General features: G+C 41.0%; 1 protein-coding gene across 1 annotated transcript in view; it reads left to right on the top strand.

Moving 5' to 3' along the window:
- The first annotated feature begins 546 nt into the window (after nt 1-546).
- LCA5L (Leber congenital amaurosis 5-like) overlaps nt 547-21,768 on the top strand; it is a 46,893-nt gene continuing 25,671 nt past the window's right edge. The window contains exons 1-6 of the mRNA XM_012640075.1: nt 547-874; nt 6,849-7,363; nt 9,364-9,501; nt 16,782-16,866; nt 18,541-18,647; nt 18,826-18,943. Of these exons, the coding sequence (XP_012495529.1) occupies nt 547-874; nt 6,849-7,363; nt 9,364-9,501; nt 16,782-16,866; nt 18,541-18,647; nt 18,826-18,943 (1,291 nt within the window). The remainder of the gene's footprint in view (nt 875-6,848; nt 7,364-9,363; nt 9,502-16,781; nt 16,867-18,540; nt 18,648-18,825; nt 18,944-21,768) is intronic.

Genomic DNA, 21,768 nt, shown 5'->3' with positions numbered 1-21,768 from the left:
GTATCTGTCCTGTGGCTTGTCTTTGATTAACAGACTTCCTTGTCTTAACTTAAAAAATCCCAGGCCTTTAGACAAAGCTTCATTGCTTTAACCAATTACAAATCCAAGAGTCTTTAAACCCACCTATAATCTTTAACCACCCCCCTTTGAGATGTCCCACCTTTTCAGGCCAGACCAATGTACACCTTCCATATATTGATTTACGACTTTACCTGTAAATCCTGTCTCCCTGAAATGTATAAAACCAAACTGTAACCCAACCACAGTGAGTCTACTTGCTCAAGGCTTCTTGGGTGTGGCCCCAGGCCATAGTCCTCAAATTTGGCTCAGAATAAACCTCTTTAAGTTATTTTGAAGAGTTTGGCTTTTTTTCCACTGACAAACAAAAACCAAACTGAAATTCTTGCAGAAAATACTTCAGGATAATGTGTTGTTAACATCCCTAATTATCTGTTTATAGTTAAAGAAATATAATAAAGCATAGGTTCATTACAATATCAATAGCTATAAATTAAAAGGGACTTTTCTTTTATTAGGGTGTTTACTATGCCTTTGGCTGATACAACAAAAACAAATATAGATGAACATTTCCCCAGTGTGGCATTAGAAAACAACAGGAAGTCTGCAGAATGCAAGAGAAGCCCAGGCACAGGTGATTTTTCAAGGAACAGTAATGCTTCTGATAAGAGTGTTGATTATAGCCGATCTCAGTGCTCCTGCAGAAGTTTAAATTCTCACTATGATTATTCAGAAGACTTTCTCTCGGATTATTCAGAAACTGCCATTAATAGAAATTATTTAGAGCAGCCCATGGTAAAAGAAAAGAAGGAGGAGAAGAAAAAGCATACTGTTTCTAAAATCTCCCAACCTGAAGGTAAGAAGCAAAATTTCCCAACCAAGACTGAATTTCTGGTTATAATGACATAATATTTTAATACTCTAGTATTTGAAGTGGTACATATTCATCTTATTATTTTTCCACATTGTATGTGCTATAGGTGAACTTTTATAGAAGGAATTAGGAGATAGAGAAATTAAGGTAATTACAAAATAACAGAAAGGCTTAAAATGTAGAGCCCAGTCCTAGCACAGCTTACCCTGCGGGAGCCTACTAGTGAGGTGAGTTCCGTTTTCAGTTAACAGGTGGCCTTGTTACAGAGTACCACAGTACTTGGATTTCACTGGCTTCTTGCCTTTCATCTCAGCTGAAGAATCAAAGTCTGAATCGCCAGTGAAATGTAAATACCTGTCTCAACAGCCCAAGAGGATGGTCTCCAAGTCTGGTGAGACATATTGGCAAAAACAATCTTTTGAAACAGAGAGGGTTCATAAGGCTGTTAATAATGTCATTTCCTTGTGGATTTTAAAAGTACAAATGCCATCAACTCCTGTCTAAATTGGAATTAGCTTGTGATATCCTTGATTTTCTTTCTCCCTGCCCCCCTGCCCAAACTGTAATTACTTCGTCTCATTTTAGGCAATCTTGAGCTTATAGTATTTCTTAGATCGAAATAGCTGGAACTCTTTTCTACTTGACCATCAGAGCACCCTCAAGTCAAAAGGTGGAAAATAATTCAGAGCCTACTGTTCATGGGGACCACCTATCACTGTCATGTTTACCTGGCATCTTTCACCCCCAGCCTGCTATTACCAGGGGTGTCCAGGACCCTCTGTGCCACTTCTGGAACATCTAGAGTCTTCATTTCCCCTTTCTCCTAGCTGTAAGGCAGCGATTCTTCATCTAAGACACGTGTCTGTGAACTCCATGAAATTTTTTGTGTCTGTGTGTGTTCATAAACATTTCTAGGGAGAAGGGCCTATAGCTTTCAGCAGATTCTCAAAAGATGAAAAGTCCCTTTTCTAAAGACGTGGGCATCCTACACCCGCTGGCAGGGCCCAGGACAGAAGATGAAAAGACCAGTTCCTTCTCTCATGATGGGACTGTTGGTGGCATTTGGAAGAGATTATCACAACAGCACATTGTGATTAGATCCTACACATACACAATCCCTAATTCACATCTGAACTTTACAAATCTCTGAAAACTCAACATTTTTCATATCTTTGGTACCAAAACTGATTTGGCAACAAAAACTGATACGAACTGACATGAGACTGATATTTATTTATTTTACCCAGTATAAAGTCACATATTTCACTACAGAAATATTGTTTGATTAAAGGATGCTGTCCCAGACCCTACTGGGAGAACTATGTAAAATACCATATATGCACCCACCTAAAAAATAAAACCCCCAAAATTCTGAAATAGTCTGGCTCTAAGAGTTTATATAAGGGACACTACATTTTATGTTGATTCTAAGTTTTATGGGACTGTGTGAGAAGGCAGTTAGCATTTATAAAATTATTTCCACAAAAACAAATTGCATTTTGAGTTCTAAGTGCCTCATAATTTAGCTTTTAAAGATCCCTCATTTATTTATTCTACAAATCTTTACTGAGCCCTATATGCAGAATACCAGTTCATTATCTGAAAGAGTGAAAGGTTTGCTCTTACTCAGGTGTTCTTTTGTGTATTAATACTCTGAAATTATTTTAAATTAATCTTGCATGCATCTTTAACTCAAATTCTATATGTCCTTGAGGACCCTTGCCCCAGTGTATGTTGAACTTAAAACACTAATTGCAACTTCAAGCTCTGTTACAGAACCATAAAGTGTTTCCTTGGTTTTTTTCTTTTATTCTTTTGTTCCCATACAGTTCATGTTTTGCAAGTGTTTGCCAAAGTAATGTAAGTTGTTCCACCCTAGGGTAATATAATTCTAACCCAAAGCAAAGAAGCTTAATATTTTAGCCAGTGCAAACCCCTTTTCAAGTGAATGTTCAGTTTCTGTTCAGCTTTCTGATACGTTAAAAGTAGATCTCTGACCCTCAGGGCTAGTAACACTGGATTAGGAACCATCAATATAGACTCAATTCACTAAAGAATAGTACATCAGAGATTATTGGCAATTGCCATCTTAGAAAATCGATGAAAGCAAATTTTAGGGCAGAAAAACATTTCATAGAGAAAAATTATGAGAATGAAATGAGAACTTCAGTTTGATAGGATTTTTGCTTTGGTTAAACATTGGAGATTTACTTAAATCATTGTAAATAGCAAGCAAAAATTTCTACAATTTGCTTTTCAAAAATTGATTATTTCCTTCTTTTGTAGAAAATGTACTCTCAGAACTCCTTCAATTATATGTCCTATTAGTTAGAAAATTGTTTCCCTTCTGGCCATTTAATTTTGGACAAGAAAAAAAAAGAAAAGAAAATTGTTTCCTTGATATATTTTCTTTGTCAATATGTTAGGTAGATAGTGAGGGATTCTGAGTCTCCTAGGGACAAAAGTGGGTGCTGGTGCAGTTCACCCTCCCCCACAAATGGGCCTTCAGAGAGGCTCATGGGAGATCCGCATGCACAGTAAGACTCAGGCCACATAACTCCCAACTGTTCATTAAAGTAGTTCCATGGTGATGTCTGAGTCATGAGAGCAGTCTCAATCCGGACACTATAAAAGACCAAGACCATAACCAAGGCCTCTTTTTTTTGGCCTCTTTTGCTACAACAGTGGATCCAGTTGTCATCTGTGACATATATATCTTGCTCTGTAAACCTATAGCTTTCTCTTGCTTTATAATCCTATCTTTCTCTCCTCAATGAACCTCATTTTCATGCTTGCCATACTTTGGTGCATCTGGTCATTCTTCAGCCATGAGCAAGCCAAGAACCAACAGTTCAGACCCCGAAAGCCAACATATTTGGTGCCATGACTCAGATGCCAAAACGTGTGCTAGTCATTCACAACGTTGGTATATGAAAAAAGAAGTTATTTTACTGCATTCAAATGCTTGGGACACCTTTCACCCTGTTTTCCTTGGTCAGGTAGAGGTGGGAGACCTAAGGCAGTGTTGAAGAGACACCTGCTCTAACAGATTAACAGCAGGAACTAGGGAGAACAGAAAGGTTCCTTTGAACCTCTTCTTTACCCTGGTCCTTGGAGGAAGTGGATCCATCTGTTTTAAGGTGAAATACAGGGTAAACCCAGGAGAGAGAGAGAAGAACTTGGCAGAGGGCAGAGCCAGTGCAAAAAAATGGGGAACATGGCTCAGGAGAACCAGTGCTGGAGTGAGGCGTGGAGGAGGAGCACGAGAACGAATGGGACAGTGAGACCAAAGGGGACAGTGACCAGGAGAGGGAACTAGGATGAGGCCAGGGAAGAGAGGAGGTGCAAACAGCATGAGTGACGAGTCTAGTAGGAGAACAAGAGAGCTTTTGAAATAAGGAGTTGGGGAGGGGTGAACGTGGGGGAAGAGGACCTAGCAAGGAAGGCAGGCTGGAGCACCGGAGTTTGCAGGGCAGCTGGAGCGCACAGTGACATTTTAGGACTGTTCAAAAGAGCATGTGTCATTATAAGCAATATGAAGCATGCTCTTTTGGCTAACTGTGGGCTTAAATGTATATGTTTTTGGTGAATTGAGTTAATTTGAGTGAGTGTTTTAGCTCAGTGGTTTGAAAATCAGGTATCCTAAGAGTGGTTTAATCATTTAGCTAAATCTGCCTTATTGTATGAAATGGGATAGAAACCATAAATTATACTACTCCTATTATGTGTAGGTTAGGATAATGGGATATAAAGTCATTAAGGATTAAACCCTATTTCAGTTTTCTATAACCTTTATAGTTATACAAGTATGCATGACATATATAGTATGAATTTGTTGTGTACCACTCAAATGCAAGTGGTATACTTACCTTTCTGAAGCATACAAACCTGGCTTATTCTCTCCCACCCACCCGCTAGGGTAGACACGAAATTCAGTCTCAGACACGTTTGGGGAATGGTGGGAGTATGGGTGTATAGGGGAACATTACATACACAGACAAGAGTGTTTGGGAAAGGCCTCTGGTCCTTCATTTTCATCTCTCATATGCTTCTTGGCCAAGCCCATGTGATCTGTAAAAGGCCAGACCCACGCTGTTCAAAGCATCCATGCCCTCTGTTTACTGCTTGACTTCTGGGGCCTCGGCCAGAGCTCCCATGGTCATGGTGGTTGGTCCCTGGACACCCTCCCGCATCACTTGAGTATGGCAGGGAAGGGGCACATAAGCCTGCACTGCCCGTGGAACCCATCACCCATCCTTCTAGTCTCAGTGAAATCCCTCTCTCCTCCAGGGCCAGACCACCCAAGGGCTGGAAGACATTACAAGTTGGGAGTCAAGTTCAGTCGTGCTTGCCATGGTGTAGAACATGTCAGCCCCTGACTACCCCTGTTTTAAACCAGTCTGGTCCACACTGCCTGGGTCTAGGGCTTCCCTAGCTAGTGCCCAAGGTTTTAAAGTGTCTGGCCTCAACACAACCACAGACACCTCTTCGCTAGCCTTCTAGTAGGTGTCCCAGAGGCTGGCCTGCTCTGCTTTCCATTTTTAATGTGCTTAAAAGCCTATTCTAAAATACTCAAATGTTTAGCCGTAGCCGCTACTAAATTATTGTTCCCAGTGGGAAAATAAATACCCTTGAAGGCATAGTTGCAAAGATAGTCCACCAGTTACTGATGTGATGATGATATTGTGATTGTTGTAAAATATATGTGGTCTGTCATTCGAATGCTTTACCCCCAGAAAGCATGCTTCGTTTCTATTGGTTCCTTGTTTCTATCTTAAGTAGAATTGCCTTTCCCACCACCTAAACCAAATGTATTAAACCCTGTCTCAGATTATGTGCCCATACTTGGGCCAATAGCTTAAGGTTAGGGCTCCAGTGACATTGGCCACTAAGTGCCCTTCTGTCTCCAGAATATGGACCAGGCTTTTTAGATTTTAGAATCTAGTTTCAATCTCTGTTTCTTAGAATACAGATATACTAACATGTACACATGCACACATACACATATATTTGTATATACAGATGACAGATGCACACATACATACAGGTAGATCATACCAATGCACACACCCATGGGGCACTAGCACAGGCACATAGACTTTGGCTTCTGTCTGGCCACTTACTAGCTGTGTGCCCATTGACAAGTGACATCCCCAAGCATCAGTTTCTTTATCTTTAAAATAGGATAACAGTACAATGGTGTTACACATACATTTAACATACTCAAATTCAATTATATAAGCTTGGTGCTAAATGTAATATTTTTTAGATACTTTTTGTTTAAAATAGACCCCTGAACACATACCAATTACTTCATTCAGTGTCCAGCCAAAGTAACAGAGGGAAAAAAATGGCTGTGCTGGATCTACTGAGAGATGGTGTATACGTACATATTCTCTCTCCCTCTCTCTCTCTCCCTCTATCTCAATAGTTTAATGGCTTTTTAAGGATTATTGCAAATAGATCTTCACATTGGGTTCTCATGTTGTACTCTACCTCATATTGTTGAAGGATTATATCAGATAATCTATATAAAGCATTTAGTTCAATGCCTGACATATGACAAGCACTTGGTAAATGTTAGCTATTATCATGGCTTTTAATATAGCTTTTATAATAGGATTGTAAGTACAGGTTTTAGAGTCAAAGATGACCTGTTTTTCAATCCATTCTATGTCACTTCTTGGCTATGTTACCTTGGACAAATGACTTAAAATCTCCAGCTATAAAACAGACTACAACTGACCTTAAAGAATTGTATTGAATGAGATATCTATAAAGTACCTAGCCTAAGACATGAGTATTCATTAAATGTTAGCTCTTTCCCCTTACAGTTTCACCTGTGTGTGTATTTATATGTGTGCATTGTTGGGGGAGATTATGTGTATGTGCATATTTGCATGTCTATATCTGTATATACATTACTAGTAGTAAACTGGATTGTCTACTTACACAGGCCAGAAGGAAATCCCAGTTGGAAAAAAGCACACCTCGAACGCCTCAGTTTTTAATTCTCAAATCAATATGATTACCCAAAGAAGAGATGCTACGGCTCATCGAATACTCTCAGCAAGGCTTCATAAGATTAAAGAACTAAGGAATGAATTAGCCGATATACATCGTAAATCAGAAGCCATCATCATAGAAAACCAATTTTTGAAACAACTTCAGCTTAGGCACTTGAAAGCTATAGGAAAATACGAGAATTCAAAAAATAATCTACCTCAAATTATGGTTAACCATCAGAATGAAGTAAAAAATTTAAGGCAACTACTTAGGAAATCCCAGGAAAAGGAACGAACTGTATCCAGGAAACTTAGAGAGACTGACAACGAGTTACTGAGGACTAAAGATGCCTTGCAGGCACTACAGAGACTTTCTGAAGACAAAAATCTTGCAGAAAGGGAAGAACTTACTCAAAGATTATCTGTTCTTACGACAAAAATGGAGGCAAATGACAACAAAATACAGGTCTGTATTGCAGAGGTCTAGACATTTCAAGGTTCCAAAATGAATAGAGAGAGAGTACATCGTAGTCCTGTTTGCCCCCGTAACAAAGCGATCCACCGCCTTGCTTGGCGTGCCGCCCTACGTGATTGCAGCGTCTGATGGAGGGCAGGAGGAAGGGAAAGGTCTGAGGGAAAAGGAACAGCTCAGAACTGGCAATGCTCATCCTGTGGAAGTGAGCGAGACTTCGTTCTTGCTCACTTCATTCATAACTAGCTAGGCTAATTATCTAGAAACGACCATTCTCTAAGACAGCACGGCTGCCAGTGTTGGGAGTTTTTTTCATTGCTGAAAAGGTTGCCTTGTGTTGTGCAAAACCTCTCTTTGAAATCACCCTTCTCCTTTAAACTGCCTATTAAAAGGCCACTTCCCTAAAAACCTACACAGGGTACCCATTCAGTCCCTTTTCTTGTATTCTCCCTCATCAGTTTCTCCAGTCATTACCACACAGACATTTTTAGTTATTTTAGAAATAGGAATTTTTCCCAGATAATCCTGCAGGGAGTAGGCAAGGAAAGGGAATTAAATAATGGAAGAGACGAATGGATTGATTTTCCTCAACGGCACATGGTTGTCAAAAGCCTGGAGATTACATTGTGAGGGATGATTTGAGCGGAGGCACCGATAACACACTGAGAATTCTCCTGCCCGTTTTACATTAGATAGTCTGGGCCTCTATGGACATGAACATAAGTGAATTAATTTACTGTTTAGTTCTTTAATACGTGGTGAGACACAAGTATTTTCTATGAGCTTGAATTAAGTAAATATGAGGTTCATTTCATGCATGTTTTATCTCAGTTATTCTATTGGCAAATTCTCTATTTTCAAAGAGAATTTTCTCACAAAAAAATGGATATGTGAGCTACAGAAAATAATGAGTAACCTCATTTTTCACTCTTGTATACCAAAGTTATATTATTTGGCCTTTTAGGTAATATTACCTTTATTTCAGCATATGTCTGTATGTAAATATACTTTTATCTCATCTACATAATTTTATATATAAGTATTTAAGTAGTTCATGTCTTTATATCTGTAGAAAAGAAAAACAAATTGAAGAACTAATTAACTATTTTCTTGGCTATCAGAAGCACTTACCAAGAATGGGAAATTTCTGTTTGGTTGTAGGGCGTTTGGTGAGGGAAAACGTTTTGTGGGCCAAAACATGTAGGTCTTTTTTTAACCTAGGTAATATTTTAGGGAGGTAATATTTTAGGGAGTGGGATTTTTAGTGATTATTTCATCCTTTTGGCTTTTTATATTTTCCACTTTTCTTTAATGGGAAAGCATTAATGTTAAAATAGGGAAGACCCTACTTTATGTAAAAAAAAAAAAAAAAATTAACCTCTTGGTAAGCCTTCTGTCAAAGTCCAGGTCAAACGGTTCTCCAGTAAAATAGTTCTCACTCTGGAGAGCAGGTGAGTATGTGTGGACATGGATACTGAGTTCAATCAGTCATCCCTGGTCTTGCAGTCCATCAGCACGGATGCACGTGGCGGTGTGAGCCCCCGTCATAACTGTGGTTTCTGTCGTCTGGGAATCACCCTCCGTGATGGTCTGCACTGCTGCTGAGCAGCCCTTTACAGAGGGAGGCTGGAAAGGTTTTTAAAGAGCACCTTACGCAGAGAGGCAGAATAGTTCCTTTGGACAGAGTGCCTAGGTATGCCATTGATTACTGGTTTTCAGGATCTGTTCAGAATTTTTAAATCAAATTCCAGAGTATGTAAAAAAAACATTAGGCTCAAACGTATGGTATTTATTCTCTAGATCTGGGATCTGGGATTTGGGGGCTTGCTTTTCTTTCGGTTATGCTTAGTGCTAATATATGTCCCTATATAAGCCGTTCACTAAAATTGTATTGAAAATTTGCACTTCTCATAAATGTTTTTGGTTCCATTGTAATTGAAGTTTTAATAATATCAAATTGGTTACAGAATAGTTGAAATATATACTATTTTCAGAGCTTGGAAAAACAACTGAGGTTGAACAGTAGAGCCTTTAGTAGGCAGTTGGCTGTTGAAAATCGGAAGATTTTAGGAGCTCAAACAGCTACCAAGACTCTGCAAGTGGAAGTAAAACGCCTCCAACAAAAACTTAAGGTATTTCTTTTAAAACAAAATGTAAGAATGAAATTCTGTTTCCCAAAATATAAGAGTTACTTATGCCTATTACATCTTTAAATTATTTACCTTTGTGAATATCCTTCTCAAATTAAGTTTGTTCCCTACAATCGTATGAACAGATAAAGGATCTGCCGTTATTAGAATGAGTTAACGGTTTGGTGAGTATGTACTATAATTAGAAAAATTAAAGCGTGTTCTGTTCATTAACAAGACTTCTTGTTACTTTTATTTTATCACATGAAGTAATATTTCATTTTGTTTACATTTTAACTCAAAGTTAGTGTTTAAATTTAAAAATTAACTTTATTTATATTTAGGGTAAATTTTAATGAGCCGTAAATTTATTGTAACATCTCAACTGCAAATATGTTTGAAAAACTGTCTTTTAAAAGTGTGTGCACTGCTTTAAAAATAAGAATTTTTAAACTATTTATCAGACTTTTTGCTATCTTTCTGCCTTCAAGATTGCTAAAATATCCAACAATTTACATAAAACACTTAAGAAATAAACTGTTTCAAGCCTCAACTAATAAATCTTAAGCTTGATTTTTTTAAGACAAGAATCTTTAACTTTCTTATGATAAGTAGGGAATTTAGATTTCCCAGGAGCCTTGAGATCACAGAGGCAGGGGAAGAACACTGGGGAGGGTTGAATGTAAATTTTCCCTTTGTCAGGCAGAGAAAAGACTTCTTTCTGTTCCTTTTTTCTCTGGATTATCAGGAAACTTAAGAAAGATGTTTTCTTCAGAAAGAAGAATATGCCCATTTTCTGGCATATCCAAAAAGAATGTGCCAGAAAATAGGCATGGCTATAGCAACCAGCTTAGTAATCTAACAGAAGAGACATCATCATCCACTGGCCAAGGCAAACATGCACACACATATCAGAGAATTTGAAAATGAATTTTGTGCTTCCTTATGCAGACATATGAATATGAATAGTATATGGCCATTAAAAACCCATTTTTACAGGAGAAATGCTTAATACTTAATGAAATGCTTAACAAAAAGAAAGATACGAAATTCTATGTACAGTAAGATCCAAATTTATTTTAAAAAAGAAAAGTAAATGTACCTCCATAAAATGGATTTCTATGTACCTGTAAAAAAGAATGAGGAACCTTGATATACTACTATGGATTAATCTCCAGGATATGTGGGTAAGTAAAAAAGGCAGGCAGAGGAAAGTGTGCAGTATCCTACTATTTAAGAAAAGGGAAGCAGTACAAATATATCCACATAGTTGCCTACGTTTAAAAAAGAAAAGCAATAATAGGATAACAACCAAGGTAGGGGAAGAGAATAGGGTAGAAGGGTAGTTATAGAACATACATTTCTTGAATACCTTCTCAGTAGATTTGACTTTGGAGCCACGTAAATATTTTGCATAATTATGAAGCAGAATTAAATGTTAAAAAAAAGTTATCCACAAATATCCAAAGCAAAATGAAAGCAATGAACCCAGCTGGGAACAGTGAGCCCTCTATAACTGTCGGTTCTGCATCCTGCGAATACTGTATTTTCAATCTGAGGTTAGTGGTGTTACCGGCGCAGGACTTTGGGCTCTCTATGTAAAAGAAGTTAACAAGAGGACAAACCGGAGTCACTAGCAAGGCTTTATTGGGGCTTATGTTGGAAACCCTCAGGCTGACTCCCCAGGGGGAGTTTGGAGAGAGTTTTAAAGAGGCTTAGGCTGGAAAAGGGTGTCCCGTAAGCATGCAGAGGTGGAGATTTTCTTGTGCCTGCGTAGTTCCATTACATGCTTCATGCGTTGCATTGCGTGTCTCGTCAGCATGTTAAATCTCCCACCCCTGGGCTTGATTTTCAGCATTAAACTGAGATTATAATGAGGGAAAAGTCAGGGTAAGGTCAGTGTAGGGTCCCTCTTGGCTTGCAGTGGTTAGATCTGGGTAGGTCTGGTTTTTGTGTGGCAGGTTCCTTATCAGCTGGTGTTAGCATCTTGTTTTGGTGGTCTTGGAAAACATTGCTCAGGAAACGGACAATTTAGCCCCCTCCTTATATGGGCATGGGCTGAATTCCAGCGGCTAGGAGTCATTTGCTTTTTTGCTCTTCTACAGTTAGTAAGGCTCGGTCTTGCAGCCCCGTGCTGCCTCCCTGGGTCAGAAGTGAGCCAGAGTCCTGTCCCTGTGCTGTCTCAGTTGAATTTGCAGATGTGTAACCCTCGGGTACAGAGAGCCAACTGTATCCTATTGGTGGCATAATGTCACAGAGAGAAACCATTCCAAGTGATTTAAAACACATTAATATCATTGCATATGGCTAGGGAGATATACCGTAAGGACAAAAATCACACACACAAAAAAAACCTTAAAACTGTTTTTAATAATGATATTGGTGGTGATGGTGTTGATACTGTTATTTTGAGACTGTTGTGTATATCCCATGGGATAAAGCACATGATGGACTATATTGGTGTCATAGAGAACTGGGGTTTGGAGGATGGAAGAAAGAAAATATAGAAGTAAAATAAGGTCAAATAAAAAGCTTATCATCCTGGCCAGGCGCAGTGCCTCACGCCTGTAATCCTAGCACTCTGGGAGGCCGAGGCAGGTGGATTGTTTGAGCTCAGGAGTTCAAAACCAGCCTGAGCAAGAGCGAGACCCCATCTCTACTAAAAATAGAAAGAAATTAATCAGACAACTAAAATATATAGAAAAAAAAATTAGCCGGGCATGGTGGCGCATGCCTGTAGTCCCAGCTACTCGGGAGGCTGAGGCAGGAGGATCGCTTGAGCCCAGGAGTTTGAGGTTGCTGTGAGCGAGGATGACACCACGGCACTGTAGCCTGGGCAACAGAGTGAGACTCTGTCTCAAAAAAAAGAAAAAAAAAAAAGAATAACAACCACAAGAGCTGGCCCCGCAGTCTGGCTCAGCATGACTCAGCCATTCACCTCCCGGCCTGACGCCTGCACTCGGGGGATACGCTCCCACTCTCACCTCCCACCAGCCCCGCTGCAGCTGGGAAAACGAGGTTGCCCTTCATGCCTCACCTCCACGGTGTTCCGGGGGGGAGCAATAGAAACTTTAAGGATGTTTTAGAATCCTGACTGTACCAGGTCCTATGCCGCCTAACAAATCGCTCCAAAACTTAAGTGACTTCAGAAATGACATTAATTTTCTTCACGAATCTACCATTTGGGCAGGGCTTGGCTGGGATAGCTCCTCTCTGCTCCCCTTGGCATCAGCTAGAGCGGTCTGAAGGCTGCGGGCTAGAGTCATCTGAGTCTCACTCTTACTCTGCAGTTGGCACCAGCTGACAATTGAGGTCTTAGCTGGGTTGTTGGTTGGAACCCTACACACGGCCTCTCAGTGTGGTGTGGTCTTCCTCCTAACTTGCTGGCTGGGTTCCAAGTGGAAAAAGAGAGAGAGAGAGAGAGAGAGAGACTCTGAGGGAGAAAGAGAGAGACAGAGAACAGGCGAGCCGGGCAGAAGCAATATTGCCTCTCGTGACCCGGCCTTGGGAGTCACACAGCATCGCTTCCGCGCACTCCATGTGTCAAGGCAGTCGAAGGCAGTGCAGTTAGTAAACTTCACCTCTTGATGGTGAGCCACAAGGGTCTGGAACAACATATGGGATCATAAATACTGTAGTGGCGATTTTAGGAAAATATAATCTGCCACGTTAACGTAAGTCATTATTGCTTGAGCTTGGGAGGGTCTGGTTCCAAAGATACAAATTTCTATTTCTGTACAACTCCAAGGTCTAGGCCCATTTCTGGAGTATGGGCCGAAGTAAGAGGAGCCTTCCACAGCTCTCAGATGAAGTCCTGCAACCCCAGCCCACATCCAGGCTACAACCTTACTCCTGCCAAGGGGTGGTGTCTGTTAAAACATTGCTTCCTATCTAATTTTTGGAAGCCGTCAATGGTGACCTTAATATGGTTCCACACGGTGACCCAGGTTCCCCTTTAACTCTGACTTGGTACCTTCGAGCTTGTGAATCTCCTGTGAGTATTCTACAAGCACTCCGTGAGCACTGCTGGCCTTGGGTTTGCTTTGCTATTGCTTCTCTTGACTAACTGACTGAACCCAACACACAAGTGTCCTGCCTACACTGTGTTCCAAACCTGCTGCGTTAGACTTTCGGCCCAGCTCTGTCATGGTACCCAGACCTGAACCTCTGTTCCCAGCCTGCGGGAGGACTGTCCTTCACATTGCTCCCTTCAGACCCCAGCCATCCCCGTGCCCACCGCTGATCCGTTCTAGATCTGCCTCCTTCCCGCTCTCTGCTGCTGAACACTGACCCCGGAGTGGGTGCCACCCCGTGCCACAGTGGGAAAGAAAGAAAAAGAGAGATGAACTGTAACATTTTTGCTTCTAGAAACCTAAATTCTAGAAAAGATTAATATTCTCATGTTTTATCCAGGCCAAACCAAAAGATAGAACTGAATCTTCCAGATAATCAAAATTTGCCCCTCTAAACATCAAAATTTTTCTTGTCTTAACCACTGTGGATGAAAAATCATCCTAAAATGTTTTACACAATATCCTTCTTAAACATGATATTCAGAATATACTTGATCAGCTTTTCATGGTAATAAACTGTCAGCATTACTGTTTTTTGACAGTGCCACAATGAGAAAGAAAAAGAGAGATGAATTGTAACATTTTTGCTTCTAGAAACCTAAATTCTAGAAAAGATTACTATTCTCATGTTTTATCAATTTATGTACCTCTGATAATAAATCAATTTGTGATTCAAATGATATAAAACCTACAATGCATAGGCCGGGCATGGTGGCTCACGCCTGTAATCCTAGCACTTTGGGAGGCCCAGGCAGGAGGATCACTGGAGCCCAGGAGTTTGAAGTTGCTATGAGCTATGATGACACCACTGCACTCCAGCCCTGACAACAGAGCAAGACCTTGTTTCAAAAAAAAAAAAAAAAACCCTACCATCTACAGTTCAGATATACAAAAATATGTAATGTTCTTTATTTTCTATAGCTGAACCATACTTCCTTATGAGCCCCATTCCCATCAGTTAGGGGTGCGGATGGAGACGGATGTGGAGGAATGGACGAAAGCTTGTCTCAGTCTCTTGTAATTAAAAACAGACTTGGCTGGGTGTGGCAGCTCATGCCTATAATCTCAGCACTTTGGGAGGCTGAGGATCCCTTGAGGCCAAGAGTTCGAGACCAGCCTGTGCAACATAGTGAGACCCCCCATCTCCACAAAACAATTTTTAAGAATTAGCTGGATGTGATGGTGAGTGCCTGTAGTCCCAGCTACTCAGGAGACTGAGGCAGGAGAATCGCTTGAGCCCAGGAGTTAGAGCCTGCAGTGAGTTATGACTGCACCACTGCACTCCAGCCTGGGCAACAGAGAGAGACCCTGTCTCAAAAAACTAAAAAATAAAAACAGTCTCATGCCAGTTTGTCTCTTAGACTTGTAGGGATTTTCCCCATCCCTGTCTCCCATCTCTCAGTGGAGACGGCATCTAGGCACAACAGAAATGCACATGTCTTCTTGGTGAGGGGAGAAAGAGCCTCTCATCCCTGTTCTGTCCTCTGGCCTTCTCTAGACCTGGTCCTACTGAGGAGTGACTGGTCTTAACTAACCAGGTTCCCAGGACCCTGTCTGGCACGCACTGACTGTGGCTGGTGAAACTCACGGCCTCTTCCCAGCGTGGGCAAATCTTGCTGCTCTTCCCTTGCTGACTGTTGCGGATGCTCTGAGTTGCATCCTCCTTCTGATCCCCGGCTTGCAGCCTGTGCTGCGGGACCACCTGGATCCATAACCTCGAGGACTCCAGAGCAGGTTCCCAGCTCTCCACGCAGTATCCCTCCACGGTCCCACCTGTCGTGAGGGTAAAGGAAGCCCTTTGCCCAGACATTGTATGTGAGCGCTTTCTAACTGACCACTTAGGCAATGTCATGTTACTCTAGCCCCATGGTGAATGTGGGGGCTTTTTAAAGGGGCTTTCAATTTTCCTGGGCCATGTCGAGGCCTCCTGCGCTGAGACTTTTCCAAACCTCAGAGATGTTTCTTACCCCCTAAATATCTCTTGGTCATAGATTTGATCCTAAGGGCACAAGGAGACCAGAAGAGTCTCTCTCTCTATCCCCCTCACCCCACCCTGTGCATCCGTCTGTCTGTCTGTCTGTCTGTCTGTCTGTCACATCCCTGGGTGCCTTCCTCCAGGACTTTCCACCCTTAACTCGTATATGCCCACCTCTGTTGACTATGGTTGTTACTAAAACTCAGTGGTCTTGAGTCCAACAGACATGCCTGTCGATGTATGTGTAAGAAGGCACATTTGGTATTTAATAAAACTCTTTTTTGTTCCTCGACAAGGGAAGCTTTCAAAACTTTGTTTTTCTAAAGCTCAAAAAAGTCAATATTGAGATTTAAAACTGAACAAATGATGCCCTTGTTGTAGGCTTTACCCACCCTGCACTTGTCTATATGCAGCCCTAGCTGACAGAACTTTCTGCGATGGTGGAAGTGGACTATCTGCTCTGTCCAGTACTGTGGTCACTAGTCACATGTAGCTGGTGAGCACTTAAAATATGAGTCATGTGACTGAGGACTAAATTTTATTTCATTTTAATTAATTTAAATCACAACATGTAGCTAGTGGCTACAATGGTGGACCAGGCAGAGGAATAATAAACTTTAAGGCAGGCCCAGGGCACAGAAGGAATACAGTGAAAAAAGCTTATTTATAAGGCTATTCAAAAATATTGTCCCCATAATAATAATGTGTCATACTTTGTTCATAAAAGCTAGTATTATACTTTTTGATGTCCATAATGGTATAAAATGATATGGCCTATTTCTGTTTCTTCTAGAATCTATAGCTTTTATTCAAAAGATACTGAGCTCACTTAAATTGTTTTCTTTTTTTCTGTTTTTTTTTTTGGGGGGGGTGCAGAGACAGAGTCTTGCTCTGTTGCCCGGGCTAGAGTGCCATGGCATCAGCCCAGATCACAGCAACCTCAAACTCCTGGGCTCAAACGATCCTCCTGCCTCAGCCTCCCCAGTAGCTGGGACTACAGGCACACACCACGCCACCTGGCTAATTTTTTCTATTTTTAGTAGAGACGGGTCTCACTCTTGCTCAGGCTGGTCTTGAACTCCCGAGCTCAAGCAATCCTCCCGCCTCGGCCTCCCAGAGTGCTAGGATTACAGGTATGAGCCACCTCGCTCAGCCGCTTACATTGTTTTTTAAAAGAAATCAAGGTTGATAAAAGGAAACATTTTTAGAAAAATTGGTATTGTGGTTCTTTTCAGGAGAAGGATCGTGAACTTGAAATTAAAAACATCTATACTAATCGAATACTTAAAAATTTATATGATAAAGAAGATTATCCAAAAGGTATGTTTTAATTACTTTTGCTCAAAATCGATTTTTAAGTACCTAGATTTTCCTAATTTGTATAGCCAAAATAATGGATATTTTTAAAAAGCATTTTGTTAGACATTGATATGTATTTTGTGATTCTAGAAGAATAATGAAACTGTGATATGGTTGAAATAGCTAGAAAAGAGTAGAAATGCTTTCCTATTTCCATTTTCAGCTTAGTTCTTTATGTCCTTACTCCAGGTGGAACAAGAGGATAACTTTTCAAAGCTTGAAGCAAAATGTCGTCAAAAATGGAACTTTCTAAGTATATCTGTTAGCCAGTATATGGCTTTTTAAAATGAACTTTATTGAGGTGTAGTTTACCTCAATAAAATACACCCATTTTGGCCAGGCGAGGTGGCTCACGCCTGTAATCCTAGCAGTCTGGTATGCCCAGGCAGGAGGATCGCTTGAGCTCAGGAGTTCGAGACCAGCCTGAGCAAGAGCGAGACCCCGTCTCTATTAAAAATAGAAAAATTAGCCGGGCGTTGTTGTGAGTGCCTGTTGTCCCAGCTACTCAGGAGGCTGAGGCAGGAGGATCGCTTGAGCCCAGGAGTTTGAGGTTGCTGTGAGCTAGGCTGACGCCACAGCACTCTACTCAGGGCAATGGAGTGAGACTCTGTCTCAAAAAAAAAAAAAAGCACCCATTTTAAGTGTGCAGTTCAGTGTGTACTGACAACTGCCCACACCCACGTAACTGCCTATGGCAATCGAGACTGAACATGTCCACTTCCCCCAGTTCTCCCGTGCCCCTCCGCAGTCAGTGGTCCCCTACCCTGTCTCAAAGCAACCACTGATTTTCCTTCAGTCCCAATAGCTTAGTTTGCCTTTCTAGAATTTCATATAAATCAATCACAGAGTGTGTACTCTCGCCTCTGGCTTCTTTTGTTCAGCATAGTGTGCGGGGGATTCATCTTTGTGGAGGCTACTATCATTAGTGTGTACCTTTTGTTGGTGAATAGTATTTTTTCCTTCAAGACAGTGTGTACTCATTTTCCCAAGATTGCCCAGGGGCAGATTCTGCTCAGAAGAGGAACAATAGGCACACTCACCTCTGTTTTGACGGGAGAAATAACTACATGTTTTCTTCCAAAGGCAGCAACCTCAAATGTCCGTGCCTTCCTTTGTTTGCTTCCAGCTTTGTAATCCAGAGTAACAGCTACCGGAGAAGATGCTCAGTGACGGGGTTGTTTAAATGATATAATATTTCAAGGAAAGTGAAGTCTAGAGTTAGCGGTCACGTATTTCCGCGTGGACAATCTAACCATGGATAATCAAGAGCTGGGACACGGAATATCTCGGTGGTTGTCCTTGCACAACTGCATGCCTACAGTTTTGAATCCCTTTGGCAAGGGACAGCTTTGTCCTCAAATAGCAACGCTGACTTATCCTCACACCTGCTTGTCCTGTTCTCTAACACTGTGATTCCCACAACCTTTTTGGCCCAAAATAAGACAAAACAAGGGTCATGGCAGGGGAAAAAAGGAATCTAGCAAATATTATACATATATTGAATATTTAGAAAATATCTAATATACTTCGTTTTATTATTACATTACATTCATCAAAGTTATTTATTTTATGTTTAAAGTCAGTTGCTTCCAAATGCAAAATATGTTTCTTACATATAATCTATCTGTTCCATAGTTTCTTCAACAAAATCAGTACAAGCAGACAGAAAAAGTTTGTCATTTACAAGTATGAGACACCAGGAAACCCAAAAATCAGATGATGTTCCATCTTTGACAACTAAGGTACTATAATTTTGAAATCTTGCAGTGTCTAATTAAATATATCTTAACAAAAATAAACTAGGCTATAGTCACTTGTTCTATTAATATACAAAAAATAGTTGTATTCATTAGAATAAAATACAATTCAAAATTATCTAGACTCAAAAAAATGTGTTTTTGCTGCTTTTCTAAATTATAGGGTAAAAAGGCAACAGGAAACATTGGTTATAAAGAAAAATCAACTGAAATAAACCATGAAATTTCTTACTATATCAGTAAACTACTAAAGCAAGAGGATTCTAAGAGAAAACATGAAGGTAATTTTAACAACTTTAAAAAGTCTCCTTTTTTTTTTTTTAAGAGAGGTCTCTATGTCTCCCTGGCTAGAGTGCATTGTCATCATCATAGCTCACTGCAGCCTCAAACTTCTGTGCTCAGGCGATCCTCCAGCCTCCCAAGGAGCTGGGACTACAGGTGCACCACCATGCCCAGCTAATTTTTCTATTTTTTGTAGAGATGGGGTCTCACCCTTGCTCAGGCTGGTCTCGAACTCCTGACCTCAAGCAATCCTCCCATCTCAGCCTCCAAGAGTGTTAGGATTACAGGCATGAGCCACCTCACCCAGCCGAAGTCGCTTTTATTCTTATTTGATTTTTTAAAATTGTGAGTTACTGTATGTGCGTATATAAATGCACACACAAAACATGTATGTGGTTTATGAATTTTAATAAAAGGAACACTTACATGCCCATTCCCCTGCTCAAGAAATGGAGCACAAGTGTGCTTAGAACACCCATGGGTCCTTAGCAATCCTGTCCGCTCACCCTGCCCACCAGAAACCACCGCCATCCTGGGCTTCACACCGTCATCGCCTTGCTTTCCCGCACTGCTCCCCATGCTTGCATGTATCTGTATTGGTCTGCTTGGACTGCCATAACAAAATACCATAGACTGGATGGTTTAAACAACAGACACTTATTTTCTCACAGTTCTAGAGGCTGGAAAGTCCAAAATCAAGGTTCCAGCCATTTGATTTCTGGTGAGGGCTCTCTTCCTGGCTTGCAGATGGCCACCTTCTCACTATGTGGCCTTTCGAGGAGGGCAGAGGAAAAGCGCCAGAGTTCTGGTGTCTCTTCCCATAAGGACACTAATTCCAGCACGAGGGCCCCACTCTGATGACCTCACTTAACCTTAATTACTTTCTTAAAGGCCCCATCTCCAAATACAGCCATCCAAGGCTTCAACAGTTGCAATTTGGTGGGCCGTGGGAAAACATTCAGTCTATAACAGTACCCTTAAACATACATTCAGCTTTGAAAAACTGAGTAGCAAATTCAGATCCAGCTGATAAAGGGCAATATTGTCACCACTGAATGAAGACTTCCAGGAAAAGATAAGCTGAGCAGAGACTCCAGCTTCAGCTCCCCTGAATGTACAAGGGCCCAGTCAGTAGTAGGTGAGGTCATGAATTGTCCTGGGAGACAGAAAAGCCTTCAGATCCACGGCATCTGGCAGGGCTTCTGTGGGCAGGTCCAAGAGAGGTAGGGTGAGAGGGAATGGGCCACCCAGAATGTCCTGTTCTAAGATCACCAAAGCTTACCTTCAGCTCTCTGAAGTAGGTAAAAGCAAAATGCTTCTGTAGGGTGCAAGGAGAGTCCTCAGCTGTCCCAGGCTGCAGGGTATGCTAGAGAGCGTAACACTTACGGTCAGACAGGCCAAGGCCCTGGTTCGCCTGGTATTTGGTATCTGGAGGGCTAACGGAGTTGCGGTGTTAGTCTATCTCTGCGCCTCTGGTGTGGAGTTACCATCCTGGCATCTCCCTTCATCATTTCCTGCAGGTTCCTGTCCCTCCCCTTCTCTACTGGATTTCCTGTTTCCTAAACCAAGTCCTCTTCTTTCTTGGTAAATTCCATCATGTTTTAAAGAGCACAGCCTCCACTAGCTTCTTGTAAATGGGTATATGTAAGGAAAATTTGTATACCTTTCATCTGGAAATGTCATTGTTCAATCCCTACACTTGATTAGTAACTGCCCAGATGGAAAATTCTAGGTTGGAGATAATTTTCCTTTGGAATTTTGAAAACATTGCTCCATTGTTTTCACGTTACATTATCACTAATGGGAAACATGGGTGAAACCCCCAAGGCCGGGTAAGAACAACTTGCAAGGAAAGAACAGTCACTGATGAATGATTCCCAGAGTTCCCGCAGGCCAGAGTGCAGAGCCCTTGTTGAACACATTAGGCATTCAGGAGAGGCCCCAGGAGGGCCACATCTCAGTTGTGGGACCAAATAATGTTTCAGCAATGCAACAGTGTGGTAGAATTCACCTGCAAAACCAATCTGTCTGATCCAGTTTGGTAGAAGCTGACATCAATTGCATTTTCACTGTGGTCACTAGTCTATTTAAGTTTTCCATTTATTTTTCAGTCCATTTTGGTCATTCGTATTATCCTAGAAAGTTTATTCATCCGACAAATACTTTTTGAGCATACCCATGTCAGGCACGGTTCTGGGCACTATGGAGATGGCAGTGAACAAATGCAAAATATCCTGCCCTCATGTGCTTATATTCTAGGGTGGGAACATCGCTCCCTGTCAGTTCATGCTTATCCACCTCATTCTTTATAATTAATAACTGCCTAGAATTCCATGTTTGACAGATATTTAGGATGTTTCATTGTTACTAAATCATGCTGTAGTAAACATCCTCCTTACGCTTATCTTTGTCTATTTTGGTAGGTTCATTCCAAGAAGTGAAGGTGTTGGGTCTAAGAGTATGTTCACTTAAAATTTTTTGGTTGCCATCCAAAAAAGCTCTGCAAGTACACACTCACCAACGAGTATCGAAAATTCCCATTTCCCCGTGTTCTCACCAACTCTAGAAATTATTTGCCAATTACATGGGTGAAAATGTTTGTATTATTTTAAATGGCACTACATCCAGCTAGTGATGTTAAACATCTATTAATAACCTTATCGGCAAATTTCATTTTTCTTCTGTGAATATCATTTTTCTTTTGATTTCATAATTCCCATTTATTTGGGATGTTCTGGGAAAGCACAACGTATCAAGCTTGTTACTAGCACTCTTCTCTGTAACCTACAGTTGTATGCATCTATTTTATCTTTTCTGTCATTTC

Source organism: Propithecus coquereli, unplaced genomic scaffold (assembly GCF_000956105.1).
Source record: "Propithecus coquereli isolate 6110/MARCELLA unplaced genomic scaffold, Pcoq_1.0 Scaffold148, whole genome shotgun sequence".
NCBI lineage: Eukaryota > Metazoa > Chordata > Mammalia > Primates > Indriidae > Propithecus > Propithecus coquereli.
The sequence above is the reverse complement of the archived record's forward strand: the minus strand, read 5'-3'. Positions and strand labels throughout refer to the sequence as shown.